We start from the raw sequence: 23,357 nt of genomic DNA, 5'->3' as shown, positions 1-23,357 counted from the left end.
TGACCTTTAAGGCCCCCACAGGAGGAAGCACAGTTTTAGCTGTTACTCTCTTACCTTTGGGGGTGCTGTGGAGTGGACCCCGGTCATTGTTTTTTGAGCTGGCTGCGTTCCATTTTTTCCCTGCTTCTACCCCATCTTCCTCACTATCTGACGAGTGTGAGGAGGCATAGGAGCTGCTGTGTTCGTCAAGGGACAACTCGCTGTCCGAGTCAGAATCGTTCTCTGTAGAAGTAAACGAATGAAAGTGTTGAAACAACGCAGTCATACGGTTTACTATATGCAAGAACCGAGGGAAACAGCAAGTTGATTAACTTATCACATCCTTCAAGTGTTCTTTAGTCACAGGTGTTTGGTCTAGTCCGCTCTATCAATCCTCTTTGTGCAGTCACAGAGGATAGGGCTCTCGATGGCTACTAGCTGCAACAGTTATGCTCTGCTTCCAGTGCTGGATGCCTCTATAAATGCAAGTTGTTGGGAATCCCAAGTGGGAAGAGACCTGTGGCACTCATGTCCTGCTTCCTGGTTGGCTTCCAGGGGAGTGGTGGTAGGACACGATGAGGCAGAGAGCAGGATGGTTGGATGCTGAACAAGCAACAGGCTTGAGTGAGAGAGGAAGGAGAGGCAGCTGAGAGGGAGGTGGGGGCTGAGGCTGCAACAGGAGCCTGCCGGTCCCACTGTATTCAGCTCCACTCCTCCCTGGTCTCCAAGGGCATAGAGAGCTTTGCATGGAGCAGAGAAAAGAGCACAGAAAACGGACTGAGTTTATGATGGCTGGGAAAACAGCTGGATGGGGAGGAGACTTAGGGAAAAGTGGGAGACACAGTTCTGGCAACTGCTTGACCCCCGGGGCCAGTTCCGCCTGTAGGTTTATCAGTTTGTATTCTGTTTCTTTGAATAAAGAATCAATTTTATTGCTCATCTCTGTGCTGACCTGCAGCTGAACCAGCCCTGACACCTTTGCACGAGTAACTGTACAAACGCAGCTTTGTATCTTGCTATATTATGCATTGTGGAGGATCTCTTGTTGCCCTTTTCAACACAGTAGTACACTTACGGCTCCTGACATTTCCTATTACTACAAATATTGATTTGGTCCTGATGCAATATGGAAATTACTGTATTTTTCCATCTATAAGACTATTTTGTCTATAAGACTATTTTGGGGGCCTCAAAATTTAGAAAATAGGGGGATTGATCTTTGGGGGGGGATTATTTGGGGGGAATGCCGAAAATCACTCACCCACCAGAATGCAGCACACAACCGCTTGCGTCGCAGCTGCCTGGTTGCGTCTATTAGCCCTCCTGATTGCCGCTGCGACAGCCAATATATAGCTGCCCTCGTCGCAGCAAGTGGGAGCGTGATTGGCGGCCGCTGGCGGCAATCAGGGAGCTGATAGGTGGTTTCCACTCGCGTCGCAGAAATCACCTATCGGCTCCCTGTCTATTGGCTGCCGCAGCGCCACAACAATCAAGTGGCCAATTCTCAGAATCCCTCACTCACCGGAACGAAGTGCAAGCCTGAGTTTTTAAGCGGTGATTGGCTACTTGATTTTTTTTGGGGGGTGGGGGGGGGGGAGATGCCGAAAATCGCTCACCCGTCAGAACGAAGTACAAGCCCAAGAATGTAAGCGGCGATTGTAAGTGACGCGAGCGGTTGTGTGCTGCGATTTTCAGCATCCCCCCCCCCCAACAGTCAAGCAGCCAATCGCCGCTTACAATCTTGGGCTCGTGCCAAAAAACCATTCGTGCATCCCCCCTCAGCTACACTTGTATAAGATGAACCTAAATTTGGAACCTCATTTTTGGGTCAACAAAGCTTGTCATACACGGAAAAATGTGGTAGTTACTGTTGCCGCTGCTACTTAAGCCTGCCCTAATCAATGGCACCTGACAATGAGACAAACGGCCTATAGTTTACTGAAACTGAGAAAAGCACTGATTGTATTAATACATGGTGCTGGTTGGTGGGGATTAGAGGAGATGTTTGTCCTATACGGTTCTGAGAAGAAAGACCTCTTACCATTGGATTTTGATGGCTTCTTGTGGAAGATGGAGGAATCGCCTTCTGTATGACCAGCTCTTGCTTGGCTGGATGACACACTAAGCTTCTGGGCGGCTTCATCTCTAAGAAGAAGAAAAGGGGGATGATAGCAAGCAAGCCCACAGGGACATCTGAAATTCTAGTTTGCTGCTTCAAATGCAACGTTTGCCTGGCAGACTGTATGGCATCAGTATAGCCACTGCAATGGGCATTCAGCCTATACTTAAATGGTGAAATCGAAAGATGCATATTGCACAAAAACGAATCTGCAGAAGCGTAAGGGAAGCACAACTTGCGCAAAAGCAGCAATGCATTTTATTTCATTTTTGCAAAAGCAACACAAAAGAGAAAAGGGAGAGGCCTGAAAGCCATGCGCCGCCACCAGATTACCTGAGAATATAAGCAAGGTAGCTATTGTGACTCTTGGCTGACCTGACGGTGCTTTCTAAGGAGACGGTGGATTCCCCAATATTGGTGCGATACATATTTGGCTCTTCTATATATGTGTCGTTACAGTTCAGAGACCGCTGGGAGAAGGGGAAAAATAAGAGGTGTTGACCAGTAAACACATACGTTTATTTTAGAAACCACCCATCAAACTGAAAGGTCAATATTATTAAAGCTGATCTATACATACAGGCCAAATCCTGCAGTGAAGCTCTTGCTGGGCTGTACCATTTCATACTGAAATTAGGGGGCTGCACACTGAAATCCTCCAATGCCCCTGAACACAGAAAACTGGATCTCATGGAGACTTGCTAGCTTTCTTCCTGACATGCTAGTTTACTGTGGTTTTTTGGGGGGGCGGGGCAGGGGTTAATATGATGAGCAATCGGTAACAGGTGACACTCACATCTTTTTTGTAGTGGTACACCCAATCAACAGCCACATCATGTGGTTATCCTGATCATGAGCTTTGGTAGTCAAATGAGCCCTACATTTTTTGTTTGGAGGAAGCTTAACTTTTAAGTTATTTGTCCAAAGAAATATCCAAAGAAAGGATTAGTCTCACTAATCTTTTTCTTGGGCCATCCAAAATTTGACTTTTAGGAAACGGCGAGCTTTTAGCAGGAGAAACTTTGCTCCTGAAAGTCAATGAGCGGCCAAAGGTTTCCAATGATCACTCATTTGATTAATAAAATCAGATAATAAATGTAAATTTGGGATCTAAGAATATGACAAACAGGACTGAAATAACTCTAAATGTTTCCTTAAAATGAGTTTCTGCCCTTAAACACTAACAAGAAAACTAGTGAGTTGCAGTAAGGTTATATCAACTAAGTCTTACTCAGAGGAGACCTAACGAAATCAATGGACTTAAGTCAACTCTAATCACTTAAATAGTTTAATAGGAATATGACATAATTGTATAAATCCCAATGCATATACTTCCATTTACATTCTAAAAAAACCAAAGCTGAATGCAGCTCTGTTTTATGTTGGTAAGAGAGGATATGTCCTAAAATAAACAGAGTTCTAGGCCAATTGCTGATGGCTGGGAATCCAGACAAAATTTGGCATTAGCAATTTTGTCAGGATACAGAACTATTATGCGTCAGTGCTGGGAAATGCTTTTTGCAGAATGGCTCCTTACGGTTAACAATGTAGCTCTTGTGGTGGTGGTGTCATCATTGAGCGGCTTCTTTCCAGTGAAAGTATTCTTCAAATGTTTCCTCACTTCTTTATTGAATATACAGTGGAAGAAGAAGATGAACAGGCCCTAGATTTTTTTTAGAGGGATGAAGAGAAAAAAGGACAAAAGAAGAATATGTTTTAAAAAATAGAAAAAAAACTTTAATATCCTTTAATATTTAATATCCTTTAATATTTAAAGGAGGAGGAGTTCACTAAGTTTGTAATTTTTACCTATGAAGCCCTGACTCGGCACTGCATAATCAGAGAAGTGATAATCCAAGGAAGTGGATCTGAAGACACGCCATAAAGACACTTTATCAAACTCACCTGTAAGCAGCTGAAGATAGCAAACAGGTAGTGAAATGTCATTACATCACTGTTCACCGCCATCAGACCGAGTAACCAGGTAGCGCTGATCAACAGTAGCAGTAGGAAAGCAGTCCGCAGTACGGAGCTAGACGAAAACCACAAAATAATTTGTATTGGGCATGAAATACGGCAGTCCCTGGAGCACACACACTGCTATTCCCAATTCTGCCCCAGGAAAAAAAGAAATTCTCAAAGCTCTGGCTGAAATGCAGAAGTTCAGAATGAAACACAAGTAAAGTCAAACGCTAGTTTTGTCTCGTTTGCTTCGTGACGTTGTAAAAAATGAGTTTTTGTGACTCGTCCACCAAATACACTCCAGGCAGAGATACTAACTACTGATGTGTGAATTCCAGTTTGCTGTCTCCTAGGTAGCCAGACCCCAGAGGCTTGGCTTATGGCCTAAGTAACACTCACTGATAAAGCAGGTGATAGGTAAAGGGGATTTATTCTGTAAAGGTAAAGGACTCCTGGACGGTTAAGTCCAGTCAAAGATGACTATGGGGTTGGGGCGCTCATCTTGCTTTCAGGCCGAAGGATCCGGCATTTGTCTACAGACAGCTTTCTGGGTCATGTAGCCAGCAGGACTAAACTGCTTCTGGTGCAACAGGACACCGTGCCGGAAACCAGAGTGCATGGAAACGCCGTTTACCTTCCTGCTGCAGCGGTGCCTATTTATCAATTTGCACTGGTGTGCTTTTGAACTGCTAGGTTAGCAGAAGCTGGGACAGCAACGGGAGCTCACCCCATCATGGAGATTCAAACCGCTGACCTGATTGGCAAGCCCAAGAGTCTCGGTGGTTTAGACCACAGCGCCACCTGCATCATGTGCTAGCAAGTGTTTTCCTCATCAGGTGGTATGCTTCCACTGACACCAACTCCTCTCTCTGTCACACACACACACACACACACACACACACACACACACTATTATACTGAGCACACCTTCCTCTATAGAGTGATTCAGAAAACTACAACAATCTCCAGAAACCAGATGTTATGTCTTACCCTTGTTCATCACTGGGCAGTGGCAATACCTGCCTGTTATGTACACCGTTAGTAAAAATGGTAAGGGACTGCCTTGCCTCTAACTTGTACATATTTGAGGGTGGGACTCCTCAGGAGACAATGAGGCAAACTCCCGAACTGTACAAGCAGGGGGTGGGGGAGATTTGTTTGCAGATCAACAGAAGAGCTACTTCTGTGCATTGGAATCTTTATCACCACCTGATCCACCTGAAGTTCATTCTAGCCCCATCCTTGCCAAGGGAAGATCCTGGAAGCTGGATTAGGTCATCAATTACCTGGGACCTAATGGTAATGTCACAGGCTAGGAAGAGGCAAGATGGTCCCCTCCAGATGTTAATAGACTACAACTCCCATCAGTCCTGACCAATGGTCATGCTAACTGGGGCTGATGAGTTGTAGACTCATTAGGTCAACACATTAACTACCCATTCCATAGATGTACCCATGTTTCCTTAATATATTGTGCAAAAGTGTTGAATTTTAGTATGTTGTAAGCAGCTCCGTGGGTAAATTCTGGCAGGGTATAGATAACATTTTTAAAAATTAACATTTTCTTCTCCTTGCTTACATCTTAGCAGAAGCATGCTGTCACAGGGTGTAGGCACCTTCTGGCCTGAAGGCAATTCTTTTACCTTTAGCAGCTGCTTTCAGGGAGTACATCACTGTAATTATGCTATGGGAGAAAGTATCTCAAGCTGGGGGTCACAAGCAAGAGAAAACTGAAAGGGGACAAGGGAGGGAGTGGCGGAGCAAGAGCTGACAGAAGGGAAACGAAAGATTCAACAAATAGTAAAAAGAACAATGGCACTAAACAACGTTTCGAAGGAAGAAGTGTCCCAGTTTCAGTCTGGGAGCAGGAACAACATGTTCTCTCTCTCTGTCTTACCACTTCTCATGATTAGTTTCTTTCGGTCACGGTTACAAACTTACACAACTCCAGTTTTTTCCAGTGAACGCTGCCGTCGTCTGCATGATGCTTTAACTGCTAGTATGAAGATCACAACGTTGATCTGGAGGGGGGAAGTGTGGATCAGAATAGGGATGAGCAGATGTTTTCCTTCCATGAATTCGCCAAAACACAAATTTCTACTCAGCTAAGAGCCCCTCACTTCATGTTATGCTTTGCTTTCTTAATTCAAGAAACTTTGGCTCAGTTGTCTTGAAGATTCTGCTTTGCAAGGTCTGAAGTAAAACAAAGCTTCTGGAGCCAGCTTAGTAAGAACAAGAAAGATTTTGGCCTTACAAATTGTACTTGCGAAAGGTAGATACTACTGCAAATGCACAGGTACCATTATCGTGGACAATAATGCTTGTAACTGTTGCAAAAACAGCATGCCGGATAAACTAGTCTACGTCAAAGTATGGGACAGGCTTGAGGCCAGGAAGGATTCACGCAATACGTGGGAGGAACAAACAACCAGGAAATCCCTTGGGGCACAATAAGTGTGAGACTGCTGAGCTCTGGGACTTGGTTAATGTTGTTACTTCACGCCAGTGTTCAACTCAGCTGTAGAGTAAAGGTAAAGGTAAAGGTACCCCTGCCCGTATGGGCCAGTCGTGACCGACTCTAGGGTTGTGCGCTCATCTCACTCAAGAGGCCGGGAGCCGGCGCCGTCCGAAGACACTTCCGGGTCACGTGGCCAGCATGACGAAGCTGCACTGGTGAGCCAGCACCAGTGCCGCACATGGAAATGCCGTTTACCTTCCCGCTGTAAAGCGGTCCCTATTTTATCTACTTGCACTTGGGGGTGCTTTCAAACTGCTAGGTGGGCAGGAGCTGGGACTGAACGACGGGAGCTCACACCGCCGCGGGGATTCAAACCGCCGACCATACGATCAGCAAGTCCTAGGCACTGAGGTTTTACCCACAGCGCCACCCGCGTCCCCAACTGTCGAGTACTGTAGTGCGATTTCTTTATAACACGGGAGTGCTGAGGTTTGGGGGCTCATCTAGCCCTGAACATGATCAGTATTATGCAAGAAGCCTTTTTTAAGCTATATGCCGGTGACGGTGGGGTGACAGTTCAACTCATTATGATGTGCATCCCCCAACTGGGCTTCCATCCTCCCCAGGCCAGAATACTTTAGGCTGATGGATGTTTTGTCCATTTTGCAGCTGAAAGGGTCCTTAGAGAGGGGATTTGTTAGGATAAGAGGAAACGATTTCTCTTCCCCAAATACATTTTGTTTTTCAAAGGAGTTAGAGACCTTACAAGCTTACAGTATTCCAGACTGAGAAAGGAAAAGAGAATTCAGGGGTGAGTGATGCATATCCACAATACTATGTGAGGAGGCCCAACAGGCCAGTTGCTTCCAATTAAAACTTTTTTTTGTAATAAATGTTATTACACTTTCAAAAAGTTGACATATATACTTAAATACATTTAAAAAAAAATATTTTCCCAACTTCCCACCCCATTTTCCATGGTGTCTGAATTTCTCCCCCTCTGCTGTGCAATACCTTCCACCTCTGATACCATCACATCACTACTGTGTTCTCCAATTCCTTCTGCTGCTCATATTTCAAATCCTGCTTGCAAGTTCATTCCCAATTACAACTTCTAAGTGGGTGCAAGCCACACACATCATGATACTTACGGGCATAATTGTTCTCTAGATTTGATTCCTGGCCAGGAAAACACACAAAAATATCCAAACCTTTTAGTAATCGACAAAAGGTTGATATAATAAGTTACAAGTCTCCTAGCATGCAGAAAGGGATGCCAAGTTTTGATTGAAATTTGTACGGCAAGGCTTTTTTTATAGTTTTAGGATTATTATCGGAGCTGTGCTGTCCCATGTTTTTTGTACATTTGATTTGAATTTAGGGATGTATACGACAGATGAATTTTTAGGAATGTTCTACAGTCAGAGTGCTTGGCAGTAATAAATTCAGCTCGGATGCATTTCATGCCGTTGGCAGATCCTGCAATACTTACAACCACAACGATCACAATAGGTCCTGCAAAGCTCCAAATCAGGGTGTCGTGAACGGAGAGCCAGCAGAAATCTGGGTTCCCATAGCCCTGTGGATCCAGCCCCACTGCAAGACCTGTATCACAACACAAAAGCGGAAGGAATTTCTGAAGTGGAGTGCCCATCAAAATAGTTCACACTCGCAATCCATCCATATCATGAGTATTGGGTAACCATTGCCGGAGAGGTATGGTCTTTCCCTCTCAGAGCAGCCACCACCCAAAAATACTTAGCCATCTGGAAATGTCTGGCATCAGTTAATTTGGCAGAAATAGTCTGCTTTTCAAGACTCAATATTCATTTGTGGCATTTGCACCGAAGTGTAGCCAAACATCTGAATCCAATATTTGCCGGCAGTTTTATTTTATGCACATTGCCTTAAGATTTTACGAAATTAAAATAGACCCAATTCTTGCCCTTAAGTGTGCAGTTCACCTACTGTGGAAATTAACAGGAATTATAGTATTTCTCTTAGGTTTGGGGCTTGTTTTAGGGCTGCTCAGAATCATATACAATGCAATGCAATAAAATACAGAAGTCCAAATGGGCTTTATCCACAGGAGGATTAAATACTTTTGTAATGTCTGAAAAGTGCCAGAGAGCCTTTCTACATTTTTAGAACTCAAAAACTGTGTGCTTCAAATAAATACAAAAATAACACAACTAAAAGCACAGCAACCATGCCTGTTGGTATAGAGTACCTTCGTACTCGAACGGCTTGGCTCCTGAACAAATCAGCTCCCAAATGCCACAAACTCAGAAGTGTTCCTTTTTGCAAAGGTTTTTCAGAAGCCGAACATCTGATGCGGCTTCCCATGGAGTGCAGGAAGCTCCTGCAGTCGATCGGAAGCCTCGCCTTGGTTTTCGAACAGTTTCAGGAGTCGAACACGCTGCATTGTTTTTAATACTTGATTGGGAGCCGCCCAGAGTGGCTGGGGAAAGTCAGCCAGATGGGCGGGGAATTAATAATAATAATAATAATAATAATGATTGACAACCAAGGTAACACCACTGTATTCATTTTATCTTTCTCTATCAGGACTGCTCAATATTTTCAGAATATTTGTGAGTGGAAATAATCCCTTTACCCTTCACTGCCTCAGTTTTTGCCAAGGGTATCCATTTTACTGAACACCTCAAGCTTGGGCAGAAAATATTAGACTACATAATTGTCAATAATTTAATTTGGCTGCAGATTATGAGGCTCTTTCTGTTGCATGAGTTTTTGTATGTGCAAAGGATCATAATTTTACTTGCCTGCCAGCTACCAGAACAATGCATTGTTTTCTAAGGAGCCTACTTCTGAACTTTTCAAGTCCTGACTTCCTGGGAAACCATGCATGACTCACAATAAGCTGTCAGCAAACCTTATCGTCTCCTTTGTTCTGCTACCGCTGATCATTTGCAACAAATGTTTGGCTTGCATTATTAATTATTGTGCAAACATACATAAGGAGTGGGACCGGTCAAACTGTAATTTATAGTTTTGCACTAGGAAAGCAGACAATACACACACACACACACACAGTTGAAAAGTTTATATTTTATAAAGCAGAAGCTGTTGACTGCTTTGGGCTAGCGGACACATTTTGAATTTTGAGGAAGTGTTTTGGGCACCAGACACAATATGGCTTTATTTTGGGTGTGCAGCATCACACCAAATGGCCCCATTGGTGTGTGGCATGACAACAAATGAGAGAGAGTACAGTCATTTCTCCTCCTGCCCTGCTGCACAACCTCATGTTTAATACAGGAGTTCCTGTTGGTCCCGATTGGGGAAATAACACGATAATGATTTCCCCTCCAAACAATGTTGCTGTTGCTGTCAAATAACAACAGGGGACATCCCCTGGTACTAGAAAAAGTACCGCCCCACAGCCCCACCAGGGATGTGTGGTGGCACCTGCGAAGTGGTGGCAGGTTCTGGTGAGATCTTGCAGCACACACAAGATAATGCAGCATCTCACCAAAAGCAACCACTACTGCTGCCCCTCCACTGGCAGTGGGGTGAGCGCGGAGCCCACGGGAGTGCCCCCCTCTTGGGGTTTCGCTGCCCCAAATGGCTTGCCTTGTGGGTGGGCTGGCCCTATTATTTATTGAACTTATATACCGCCCTATACCCAGCTGTCTCAGGGCGGTTCACAGAAAAGATCAACATAAAAATCTATATATATATATAATCAAAATAAAAACAACAACCCAATACCCCCATCCCACATTTTAAAAGGGATGTCAGTCATATCAAAGGCCTGGTTAAAAAAGGAACGTTTTTGCCTGGCGCCTAAAGGTGTATAATGAAGGCGCTTGGCGAACTTCCCTGGGGAGAGCATTCCACAGACAGGGAGCCACTGCAGAGAAGGCCCTGTTCTCGTGTTGCCACCCTCCAGACCTCTCGAGGAGGAGGCATACGGAGGAGGGCCGCAGAAGATGATCTCAGAATATAGAACAAGTAGAAACCCAGAAAATATAGAACAAGTAGAAACCCAGAAAGTTTAATTTAAATTGTTTTTGGCTTCAAACACTGCATACTTAGTCTTTCACACCCTGTTCTCCAACACCCCCCCCCAAAAAAGGCGCTTGGCGAACTTCCCTGGGGAGAGCATTCCACAGACAGGGAGCCACTGCAGAGAAGGCCCTGTTCTCGTGTTGCCACCCTCCAGACCTCTCGAGGAGGAGGCATACGGAGGAGGGCCGCAGAAGATGATCTCAGGGTCCGGGTAGGTTCATATGGAAAGAGGCGGTCCTTGAGGTATTGCAGTCCTGAGCTGTTTAAGGCTTTATAGGTCAAAACCAGCACTTTGGATTGGGCCCTACAGAGCAGACACACCTGTACCTGCTTCTCACATGCACACAGACACTCCACATGTGAACAGCCACACAAAGATTTCTCCTCTCTTTGCCATGCATACTTCCCCCTCCCTCAATCCCTCTTTTCTACAGGCCTTCCATACACACAGCTCTACCCCACTCTGACCAAATTCACCCCTCCCTCTCTTTCACAGGCCACACATGCATAGAGACCACAGATACAGACCCCCTTCCTCTTCTCTCTCATACACACATGCACATACACACAGAAAGAGGCCACACATGCATCTCCTTCCCTCTCTGCCCTCCATCACCCGTCCCAGCATCCTTGAATGAACACCCCCCCCACCCCACATACCTGTACATACAGAAAAGCGCCTCCATGGGTGAAGGAAGTACTTGCCATCAGCTCCAAGTGGCTGGCGAGCAACAAACGGCTGAGCAAATCGGACAATCCCTGCTGCTCCTTTCTTACCCCAGACAAAGAGCTCCTTCATGGAAGTGAGGCAACTCCCGGCTGCCAGCCCCATATTTAGTTTAATGGATTAAATTGATCCGTTTTAAAGGATATTCCACATTAATCAGGCAGGAATTGATTTTTTAAAAAAAGTATAACCTAAGCACATACAAAATCGGAGGTGGCAGCGAGCAGCTTAAAAGCATTCCGCTTCCCTCACATAGAAGGAAATGCCTTGTATAAAATGTTTTACTCCGGTTTTATTCACATTACAGCACAGTCCTATGTTCAGAAGAGTTCCACCGAATTTATTCCCAGATATGTGTGCATAGGATTGCAGCTTTAACTAACTGATTAAAAGTCATGCAATTAATTGGCTACCATTTTAAAAACTGCACGACAGCTCTATCGGCTATATTTATTTGAGCCTGCGGTGCACCACTAAGGATTTTTTTTTTTATTAATGATTGCTATTTCATTAGCAGAAAATATAGAACAAGTAGAAACCCAGAAAGTTTAATTTAAATTGTTTTTGGCTTCAAACACTGCATACTTAGTCTTTCACACCCTGTTCTCCAACACCCCCCCCCCCAAAAAAATCTTACAAGGAATACATTTCACAGCTCACTAATGAGACCTTTTAAACAGGAGCACAGAGGCCCAAGATAGCATTCTTTCAGCCCCAAGCAGTGAAAATCCCTGGATGCTGAACAGAACAAAGTAAAAAAAGCCAATGTTCCACATAGTCCAGCATCCTGCTCTCACAGTGGCTCACCAGATGCACAAGAAACAGGTTTTCTTCTGCAGTGCTCTCCTCACCACAGAACATAATTTTAGTGGAAGTTAGGCAAACTCTGGCTCTTCTTTCCTTTAAATGCGCTTTAAAGACACCTTATTTTTTTAAAAAAAGGGGGGGAGGTGTTTGGACACAGAAATGTCATGCAGGATGCTGGGTTAGAATAATCGTGCTATTTGTCCAGTCTCGGTTTTTCTTTTTGTTGTTGTTGAATGTAAAGGTTTTTTTAATTGTTTTACAACATTTTACTGATCGTTTGTGTCAGGGGCTCAGGAGCAGAGGCACAGGAGAGGGAGGAAATGGAGAGCGAGGGGGAGGAATCCGAAGGGAGCGTAGGCGGTGACAGTGATCAGAGGGATTCCATGAGCCTCTCCAGCGAATCGGAAGATTCACAGAAGGGAGCGCCGATGGCCAGGGCAAGGGGGGTGCCAAGGGGGAAACCCCAGAAGGAAGGGGCCAGCGGGGACTCCCAGAGCAGCAGTTGGAAATCAGGACCAGCTTCCCCACCAGAGCGCAGTGGGGGGGAGGAGTCCCAGGCATCGGGACCAGTGTTTTCACCACCAGCGAGAGGAGATGAGTCAGGATTGGCCACGCCTCCATCGGAGAGCGGGGAAACGGTCAAGAGGAAAGTTACCGGCTGGGCGCGCGTGCCAAGTTCAAATGTACAGGCGAGCGGCACAGCAGGTAGCCCGGATAGGGAGCCAGGTCCTAAAGCCCGCTGGAAGGAGGGGCAAGACTCAGGGGGGTCAGCGTCAGAAGAGTCCAGAAAGGAGGAAACCCCAGGGGGCAGAAGGACCCAGAGGAGGAAAGAACAACGGAAGAGGTGGAGTAAGGCTAGAGTCTTAAACTGGTGTCTAGGAGGCGGAGACTCAGATGGAGCTTCGCCGGTCTAGGTTCTAAGACGTAGAGTTGCATGCTGCGGTTTGGAAATGGAAACTAATCTTCAATAAAGACTTTTATACATTATTACTGACTAGCGTTGGTCCTCTGTGAGCTGGGACCTGGAGGCAACTCTGACAGTTTGTTTGATGCATTGTATTAAGTATCAACAGCTATGCAAGGTAATGGTCCTTAAAATGCAGCAAAGAAATCTTCTAAGGAAAGAAAATTAAAATATGCATAACTTAAAAATATGGTGAGGTAGGTAGCAACCAAGGAGAGGGTTTTTTGTGGGTTTTTTTGGTGTAGTGGAAACTCAGCTATGGAGAACAGCTTCCTTGCAGAGCGGCTTGCTTGGTGCCTCTTTTGTGGCCTTTTGGCACCAAATAGAGACCTTTTCATTCATCCAGTCTTTTAAACTGTTTGAAACCAGGGCTGCAAGTGATTTATGCTGTCTCTGTTGTTGAACTGTTGGTTTTAATTGTTATATATTGCACCTCTAAGGTTGTTTGTTATAAGACACCGGGGGAATATTTACTGATGGGTGGCAATATAGATGTAATTAAATAGTAAACAAAATAATAAATAATTGTCTGCAGGGTCACATTTTCTCTGCGCCTGAGGGAATATTTCTACCAGCCCAAGTGAAATCTAGAGCATGTCCGCCTCTTTCTCTTCTCAGAATATGAAAAACACTGCAAGCAACCAAGTAATTATAATAAAGTGAATGAAGTTATTCCTGAGGTATGTGTGCGATTCTTGTTCCAACTTGAATGCAGTTATGTTTTAAGTCCCTTTATCTGCACAGAAGTTACTTTAAGTAGGGCAAGAGGCACCCAGTACAAATGTGTCTCGTCTTCATTTTGTGCCTGGAAATGCTCCTAATATCTAAAGCAGTGGTTTTCAACTAACACTGGCCTCTGTCCCTCTTTCCTTCCTCTGATGCCCTCCTGTGTCTCTGCCTCCCAAAGGCTTGCACAGCTGTTTGTTGCAGCAGCAGCCCTGGCTACAAGCTCCGCAGGCGAATGGTGACTCTGGGGCTGGCCAGGGGGTGCTGGTTGCTGAGAGCTATGGCGGCCTCAGAGTAAGCAGGAGAGGGACCCCAGTCAGTCCTTGCCGTTGGGAATGAACAAACAAGTGGGAGGCCGGGCAGGCAAGCAGGCAGGTACTGCGCTGGCCTTTCTTGTGCTTGCTGTGTGCAAGGCCTGCCTGGGAGCTGAGTGCCCAGTGCCAAAGGGGAGCCTTTCTGCTGCCTCCCAAGGTAAGGTGCTGGCCTCACATTCACCTTTGGCCAGTCTCTGTTCGGCCACTAAGGCTGGGAGCATCCTCTTCCCAGGCCCCTGTGGGGCAGTGTGAGGAGGCACCTCTCTTTGGGACAGGAGGGGGAGTAGCTCAGAGACCAGAGGCAGCAGTAGCGGGTGCCCAGAGAACTCGCAAGAGGGGAAATGAGAGGAGGCCGAAGAAACACTCCACAAGGGAGGGTGTTCAAAAAAGGGTGAGAGGTTGCTAGCTTTGCAGGCAAGGGGCGACATAACTGGACTCCTAAGCCCCACAGGGGTGCCACAAAAAGAATGTAGTTGGTCAAGGGAGCTGTGGACTCAAAAAGGTTGAAAACCTCTGATCTAAAGGCACCACTGATAAGTATAATCCTAAGGATGCAACTACTTCTTGAATTAGGCCCAGCACGAGGAAAGGGGAGTGATTATAGGGCATATATCCATTGATTTAAAAACAGTGTCTCTACACAGGGAACTGGAAGTCCGTATGGAAGTGTTTCAGATATGGGGCATTATTGAACAGTTCAAAGTAAAGGTAAAGGGACCCCTGACCATTAGATCCAGTTGTGGCTGACTCTGGGGTTGCGGTGCTCATCTCGCTTTATTCACTGAGGGAGCCAGCGTACAGCTTCCAGGTCATGTGGCCAGCATGACTAAGCCGCTTCTGGTGAACCAGAGCAGCGCATGGAAACGCTGTTTACCTTCCCGCTGGAGTGGTACCTATTTATCTACTTGCACTTTGACGTGCTTTCGAACTGCTAGGTTGGCAGGAGCAAGGACCGAGCAACGGGAGCTCACCCCATTGAGGGGATTCAAACCACCGACCTTCCGATCGGCAAGGTTTAACCCACAGCACTACCTGCACCCCGAAAAGTTCAAAAGCCAGAGCTAAATAGCAAAACTTAAAATGTCAGGCATCTCAAGTAGAGAACATGCAGCGATGTCACCTGGTTCCCATGACTCTTTCAAAGGAAGCCATGACAGCCATACTGATAGAAGACAGTTGTAAGTTTGTAGTGTAGATATCTCCCCACCATATTAGTTTTTCCTCCTTCATCATCTAATTTTCCTTACCTGTTATAATGGCAGGGATCCCCCAGCCCATGACGTAGTAGAACCTCATGTGTCCAAAGTTGATGTTTCTCACTTCCGTCAGCATCCGGTAAATGTGAAGCTGTTCGACGAACATCCAAGCGAAGGTGCTCATGTAGAAGTAGTGCAAAAGAATGGCTATCACCGTGCACACAAACTAGAGAAAGAAAGAGGCCATGAAATTAGAAGGCCTCTGCTGAGCCACAAAGTAATCTGGCACACGAGATGGATTTCTGTTAGACATAAACAAGCATCTAAACTTAGAGTTAGCCTTTAGCAATCACAACTTGCCTAATTACAGAAAGTTTATCCTAATGTAGTAGTGCTCTTTTAGAAATACTTGCACAACATCTGCCTTGCCAAGATAAATGCAGCCTCCTAGCCATGTACAGTTGCAATCGAACTGTAATCAAACCCCATTGCAAATCAGGTTTATTATCAAAATTTACAGACCTCCAGCTGTTTGCAATGAGCAAATCAAACGAAAGCAATTGAAATAGCTCAACATGAATGGATGATTCAAGTGGTTTCCCCAAATTCAGCTGAAATTGCAATTTAGCGCTTTGTTCAAGCCTGGACAAACGGCAGCTAGCCTAAAGGGTGGTTTACTACATAGGTGGGGAACCTGTGGGTCTCCAGATTCCAACTCCCCATCAGCCCCAGAAAGCATAGCCAATGATATGGGATAATGGGAGTTGTAGTCCAGAAACATCTGGAGGGACACACGCTCCCTTCCCTTGGTTAAGATCAATGACAGTTTAGGGTTTGGATGTAACTCAAAGCTGATTAATCAGCAAATGGAAGCTGAAGCTTCTGATCTCCTCCGTGCAGCCATAATGGAGGAGTTGGTGGTAATATACCAGATCAAGACACCTAGGTTCATCCCTGTAACAATAAAGCCTAGTTTATCATTCCATCTGAACGCAGTCACCATCTCTTACACTGGACTACTGGGGAAGGGTGAGTAGACTGGCACTTGGCCACCTCCTCTAATCAAGGCATTCGCAAAGGAGTCGGTGAGGAACCGAACCTCCCCTGGCAGCCCTACAGACCTGCCTCACACTCTGAGAACTATGGATTTAGTTGCTCTGGCTAGTTCTTTAAACAAACCAAAATATGCCCTACAAAATAAAAAAAAAAGTTTTTACTGCTCTAAACCTGTGTGTGTGTGTGTTGGCTTCTAAAAATATTAGTTTTGTACAGGTCACCATGATGAAAACTATTATTTCAGGTATGCAACAAAGAAAATATATCATTCCCCCCCCCCATCAATCATCCACGGATGATTGAAACCTCTCCCTGCCATGTTACTGTTGCTTTACAGAAACTTATAAAAGCTAAACCAAATGACGAGGAATTCCATTTCATGTGTGCTCCCACATTCTTTGACTTTTCATGCTCATCCGCGTGTGACTCCTTGGACAATTCTTATTCCACAAGGAAGGATTAATAGTTGCCTGAAACACAGTCACTGCTTCAAGGAGTGGCCCTTTACTGTGCAATACGTAGCTTGCTAAAGAAAATACCTTAGCAAATGGTTTAAGGAACAGAAACAGGTAGCAGTATATTGTTGTTAATTGAGGAAAAAGAGGGGCAGAAGACTGCTGTTCTCATGCTAACATAAAGGAAATTGGTTTCTGGAAATTCTATCAAACAGAAATACGGGTTTATAAAACACAAACAGGCCCTTTGAAGTGACTTGTTGAAAACGAAGGATGGGCACAATAATTTTTAAAGAACCACCCGCAGGAAAGATGATGCAGCACTTACAGCTACGGTGAAGCTTGAAATCCTAAACACAAACTAATTTCCCTGTATTAGTAATAGAGCCTTCAACCTCTGAAACCTCCTGCTGACAGAGCAACAGACCGCCAGGCACCAGAGATATTAGGTCAGGGGTAGGCAACCTAAGGCCCAATCGGTCCGGGAATCAGCATGTTCTTACATGAGTAGAATGTGTGCTTTTATTTAAAATGCATCTCTGGGTTATTTGTGGGGCATAGGAATTCGTTCATTCCCCCCAACCCCAAATATAGTCCGGCCCACCACATGGTCTGAGGGACGGTGGACCGGCTGAAAAAGGTTGCTGGCCCTTGTATTAGGTGGAAATAAATGGCAGCCACTGTGCCTGGTACTTCTTTCAACTCTGAAAGATGAAGAAGAAATAGTGCCAGCACCATTATTTCCCCAAAGCGCAAACACAGCTTTATTCTCCCTTTTCTTTTAAGGGCCTAGCGCTGAGAGGAGCAGCTATAACAGCCTCTTCCTGCTGCTTATTCCTGCCAACGCTCACCCCAAACCGCTGGCAAACTTACTGGGGGTCCTGATGGGATGATGCTTTGGGGTGGGGTGGGGTGAGACCTATCAAACCTGGCACGGGGCCTGCTTTGACCGAACGGGACGTTCTTCCCAGTAAGCGTGCAGAGGACTGGAGCCATGAGCAACGCAGTCTTGCGCCCTCTTAACAATCTGTTAGCAGTTCTGAGTCTGCCTACGTTTGTCACAGGAACAGGGTAGGGTTCCTGCTTAAAGCCAAACCATCTGCCAGGCTTCTGCTTGTCCCAAACAGTGCTCAATTGAATGTGGGTTGGGGCCAGCGCAGCCTCAGCATCAAGCATGTGTTCTGATTCGTTTGGTGCCCTGTTAAAAGCTAGCAGGAGCCTGTCATGCGACAGGCATTGAAATTAACTCTTACCGGATTTTCTGTCTGGTTGATTCCTATCAGGAAGACTAACTCTGAGAAGAAGAGGGCAGCCACCAGGTTTTTGTGGATGCTGTGCAGGTTGGAGCGCAGGGTTCGGATCAGCACAAGGAGGACAAAGGTGAGCAGCAAAGCTACCAGTGAGATGGAGACCGTTGTGTAAGTGATAATCTTCAGGGGAAGTGCCTCGCCGTTCTGTGGAGTTAAGAAGAACCATTTTTGCTACATGCCCTTTCTATGTACTATATATAAAAAATGTTACTTGAGTTAATTTCACGCACACCCAATCACATAGTGTAAGGAAGCAGGAACTGTAGTGACTCCAAAGAGTGATAAAAATGTCAGGTACCTTCAACTCACTTGATGGTTTTGCTTAGTAATAAAAAGAAAACCACAATTAAATTGGTTTCAAACCACCAAGTAAGTTTTTACTATTTTTTTCTTCCAAATTTATAGCTTCCTGAGGCACAGTGGAACCTCGGTTGTCAAACATAATCCGTTCCGGAAGACAGTTTGACTTCCAAAACATTCAACAACCGAGGTGCAAAAGGCTGTTGGCAAATTCAATTGAGAAAATTGAAAAACATGCAGCGGAAGCCGTTTGACTTCCAAGGCATGTTTGAAAATGGAAGCATTTACTTCCAGGATATTGGCATTCGGGTTTTGAAACGTTAGTCAATGGAGGCGTTCAAGAACAGAGGTTCAACTTTATATCCGGACCAATAGGAAAGAGCATCCTCTAAATTAGTAAACTCAAGTAAGCTTTTGGGAGCCTTTATGAAGATACAATCTTTCAAGAGGCAGGGGTAATTCCATGCACTGAATACTATGCTATTTATAGGTAGAGTGCAGATTCACTCAGCTACAGCTAACCTTGCCTATAATCAGATTTTTGTGTAGAATCTGTGGCCTGAAATATGAGACTTTCAGGCTTACTTATTTCAATGTTTCTAGCCCTCATAGTTTTGGAGATAAGAACGCAATTTTGCCTTGCCGGAACACGATCAGCAATTGGCTCTTACAGTCACTTACAGAAAGCTACAGAGCAGTGTGTGCATATAAACATAAGTGTATATAAACTGGCCTGCAGAGACCTGAGCAACCATCTTGGCTATGAAGGCAATAAGCAGGGCTCATTGCCAAGGATCCGTAGTAAGGAATGGCCTACATTCGCACCACCCTGCAGCTTACTGTTTTCTCCTTGATCATGGGTTAGCGACAGGGCAATGTCATTCTTCTCTGCATTTGGAAACATATGGGTAACTTCCGAAGCAGCTCTCAATTTTGACAAGGTGATTATTCAGCCAGGTGCAGGGCCTGTGACTTCCCTCCATCAAGATATCCAAGGACTTAAAATGGGCAAGCATGGACTGAAGTGCAGGGTAATGGTGCCCAGGCACAACTCTGTTAATATTTGGGAAGCCAAGGTTTCCTGCCCAGTTTTTATGGCTGTCTATTCAATGGCCATTCTCATCCAGTTGGTTGTATCGGAAAAGAATAATGTCAGCTCCCAGAAGGTTTACTGCGGAGCCTCCCCATCTGTAAAATGGGAGTCACAGCAGCTCCCGTCTCAAGCTTAGGGTGAATTAAAGCTGCAGAGCAACTTGGAAATTGGAAGGGTGAAAAAACTGATATTAAGGGATGGAAATTCCGGGTACTAGTTCTGTATATAATTAGCCATCCTGCCGCCTTGTATGGGCCTTCAGGGAACATGATGGAGATGAACACATTCAACAGGAATGTGGTGGTGATGTAACTTGTTTTAGAGAAATCTACAGTGTAAGATGGTAGCAAGCAAAATAAATTAGTAAAAACAAGCAAACTAACTATAACAGGAATCGGTGTCAAGGCATGCCGTTCTGATAAACTGGTGATTTGCCTTTCAAGATAAACACAAAACACTGATGGAGGTCTAATCAAACCTGCTTAATTTCATAACTTTAGCAAACCAAAAAAAAATCCCCACGAAATTGCACTTACTTCACGTTTTGAAATATCCATTAGGACAGCGAAACTGGTCATATGGTTGCACTGGCAAACAATTCGGCTCTGGCTTCTAGAGAACAGCTCACATCCCTTTGAGGACCAGCCCCCGGTTTCTCCAATTCTAATCAATGGGAAATGAAGCAAAAAATAAATAAAATAAAAAAAAAGATCCAATGACATTTGTATGACTGGCTGACAGATGGAACTATTTCAATGACGAATTGCTATTTTCCTTAAATGGCTGCCTCTCCTTCACTCGCCGACTATTAAGTAGCAATGCATCTGTTCTGCCAATTTCCATGCACAGAACTTTGTGAGAAAATACAGACAGGAATAACCTGAATAAATTTGGTGCTCTCCATGTCTTCCAAAGAAGGGCAGCCATGTGTTCTACCATGACAGCTCCATAAGGCAAAAACAGGTAGTAGTAGTAGCAGCAGCAGCAGTAAATAATAATGATGATTTATTATGTATACCTTGCCCATGTGACTGGGTTGCCCCTGCCACTCTGGGCGGTTAGGGAACAGATGCTTAAAATAGCAAGATTGCTGCTTCTTTAAACCTTGCCTCAACATGACAAATGTCCAAATTATATGCAGATAGCCTAAATAAACTACGTAACCCATTCTTACTACTTTATTAGGCTTAGCTGTCTCTTTGATCTTCAAATAGTATTGAATCTTCTCTTGGTTAACACACTGCAGTAAAACTCATTATTATATGTCTCTTTCTTTATTTGATATGTGTATATTTTTATGCTCTTCTATTGATTGCATAAGTGTATAGCTAGTGAAAGAGCCTGCGTTTCCCATGCTTTCAATATGCCATCTTGATGTATGGCATATTTTTTTGCAGAGGCGGTAATAGTTGTAATCTTAGCATACAGGAATGAAGGGCATGATCCAGAGAAAAGTGGGCACTTTAGGTCTCACTGACTGCACCTGGAGAGCAAAGAATGTGCTCAAATTTCTTCTGTTGAAATTATCAAGTTCCTGCCGAACTTAATAGCCCTCTTATCAAATGTATAGTTGCTGCTGCTCTTGTTCCCAGGCTGGTAAGAGACTGTCTAAAGTCAAGATCAGAAACTGATGGAATCAAAACTAAATTTGGCCCCAGAAGGAGTGCCACTTAGCTGCCAAATCTGTCCATCAAGTGGAGAACTGGAGGGGTGTGATGGGAATTGTGTTTCTGGTAACACACCTGCCAGCACACAACCCAGAGAGACGTGAGTTGGCGCCTTGATTCTCCATCCTTCACACTCAAAGTGGGCTTCCAAGAAAACTAACTGCTCACTAAGAGTCTAAAATTTACACCCATGTGAGCTGCAGAGCATTGGCACTGCAGGCAAAAGGCTCAGGTTCCGTCTCTGGCATCTGGAAGGAGCACTGGGAATGTCCCCGGTCTGAAACCCTGCAGAGCTGCTACCAGTCAGTGGAGACAATACTGATGGACCTTGATGGACCCAGTTTAAGACAGCTTCCTATGATCCTGTCACAGTTAGCAAAGATGTAGGTGACATATGACTCCCCCTTAGATGTAAAAATATATGGATAGGAAACCTTAGTTGCACACAACATATTACTCGGCTTATAGCCAAATCAAGGGATATTTAAAAACGGTCTTAGGTATGAGCACCATGATTTCCATCACCACTACAGCAAGCAGGGAACCACGGCCCCGTTCCCTCTACAGCTGTGATCCCAATGGTATTCACCCCTGTCTTCCAGGTGCAATTAGCAATGGAAAAAAGCTGTCATTGGCACCAACTGGATTGCAAATTGCAGGGCCGGGAGTAGATTTCCATTGGGATGGTGGCTGGAGAGAGAGGGGGAAGTTCCTTGCATGCTGTGGTCAGCATGGAAATCACACACATACCCCTTACATTTTTAAAGCCCCTGGTTTGGCTACAAGTCATGCAATTAAAATTACACGTAGGAAGGCCCTTGCTGACATGGGAGCTCCAGCAGAACAACCCTCTGTTGGGCTGCGTGAGCACAACATATATCGCAGACATAGGTATTTTATGCAAACTCCCTTTTTTTTTCTTGCAAGGAAATCCTTAGAATAAACTACAATCCCACCCATAATATGGGTTTGGAAGATGAAATATAGAGAGGTCAGAGTTCTCACAGAATCCACTTCATTCCCGCCCACAGGCATGTATTTTCGATTTTTTTTCATTACAACCAATGAAGATAACTAATGAGAGCAACAGCAAGTTACTGATAAAGACTTGCAGACTGCCTTTGGGCCAACTTGCATCTTCTCCACTTGGACAGTGTGTGCGCTTTCTCTTCTTGTGCTCCCTTTAGACTCACATGATACTTGTTACAAGACGAGACACACATTTCCTCCTACTAAGCAGCCTGCCTTAATTTTAGCCAAATGCTCTGTCTGGACTTTGAGCAGAAATGTAATGGGGCATGAAAAACCTCCCCTCTCCGGAGTCTCAAAGCGGCTAACAATCTCCTTTCCCTTCCTCCCCCACAACAATCACTCTGTGAGGTGAGTGGGGCTGAGAGACTTCAAAGAAGTGTGACTGGCCCAAGGTCACCCAGCAGCTGCAGGTGGAGGAGCGGAGACGCGAACCCGGTTTGACAGATTACGTGACTACCGCTCTTAACCACTACAGCACACTGGCTCTCAGTGAGATGAGATGGACCAATTTGGTACGGTGGCAGGATTTAGACTGAACAAAAGAAAGACAAAAATGATTGTAAAAAATATGGATCAAAATATGATTGAATTAATGCAACAACGAACGGAGATAGAGGTGGTGAAAAAGGTTAAATATTTGGGAATTTGGGTAACAGCCAAGAATATTGATTTATACCAAAATAACTATATACCGGTTTGGAAGGGAATAAAGAAGGATCTGGAGGTGTGGGCCAGGATGAAATTATCATTTTGGGGAAGAATTTCTACGATAAAAATGACGGTGCTACCAAAGATGTTATTTCTATTTCAGACCATACCCATATTAAAGGGTATAGGAATTTTTAAAGAATGGCAAAAAGTGATTTCAAGGTACATCTGGCAGGGGAAGAAGCCTAGAATAAAATTTAAATTATTGACGGATGTAAAAGAAAGAGGAGGCTTCGCCCTGCCAGATATGAGACTGTACTATGAAGCAGCCTGTTTATGCTGGTTAAAAGAATGGATAAAGTTAGAAAACAATGAATTATTAGATCTTGAAGGATTTGATAACAGATTTGGGTGGCACGCGTACCTTTGGTGTGACAAAAAGAGGGTTCATAAAGGATTTGGAAACCACATCTTCAGGGGTTCATTAATTGAGGTTTGGGAGAGATATA

At 44.7% G+C, this 23,357-nt stretch overlaps 2 protein-coding genes across 4 annotated transcripts in view; one reads left to right on the top strand and one right to left on the bottom strand.

Annotated features, from left to right (window-relative positions):
* Positions 1–23,357, bottom strand: part of CELSR1 (cadherin EGF LAG seven-pass G-type receptor 1) — a 157,217-nt gene that overhangs the window by 6,528 nt on the left and 127,332 nt on the right. For 2 of the 3 annotated variants that reach the window (XM_083701225.1, XM_083701226.1), the window contains exons 23-32: positions 20,038–20,164; positions 18,052–18,252; positions 15,339–15,513; positions 8,011–8,123; positions 6,002–6,081; positions 4,004–4,130; positions 3,636–3,761; positions 2,432–2,568; positions 2,021–2,124; positions 55–222 (exon numbers count right to left, since the gene is read on the bottom strand). In XM_083701225.1, the coding sequence (XP_083557351.1) occupies positions 55–222; positions 2,021–2,124; positions 2,432–2,568; positions 3,636–3,761; positions 4,004–4,130; positions 6,002–6,081; positions 8,011–8,123; positions 15,339–15,513; positions 18,052–18,252; positions 20,038–20,164 (1,358 nt within the window). The remainder of the gene's footprint in view (positions 1–54; positions 223–2,020; positions 2,125–2,431; positions 2,569–3,635; positions 3,762–4,003; positions 4,131–6,001; positions 6,082–8,010; positions 8,124–15,338; positions 15,514–18,051; positions 18,253–20,037; positions 20,165–23,357) is intronic. The other variant, XM_083701227.1, reaches the window with a different exon arrangement.
* The window catches only part of GTSE1 (G2 and S-phase expressed 1), a 97,218-nt gene that overhangs the window by 48,708 nt on the left and 25,153 nt on the right, over positions 1–23,357 (top strand). The window lies entirely within an intron of this gene.

Source organism: Podarcis gaigeae, assembly GCF_964106915.1.
Source record: "Podarcis gaigeae genome assembly, chromosome: 10".
Lineage (NCBI taxonomy): Eukaryota > Metazoa > Chordata > Lepidosauria > Squamata > Lacertidae > Podarcis > Podarcis gaigeae.
The sequence above is the reverse complement of the archived record's forward strand: the minus strand, read 5'-3'. Positions and strand labels throughout refer to the sequence as shown.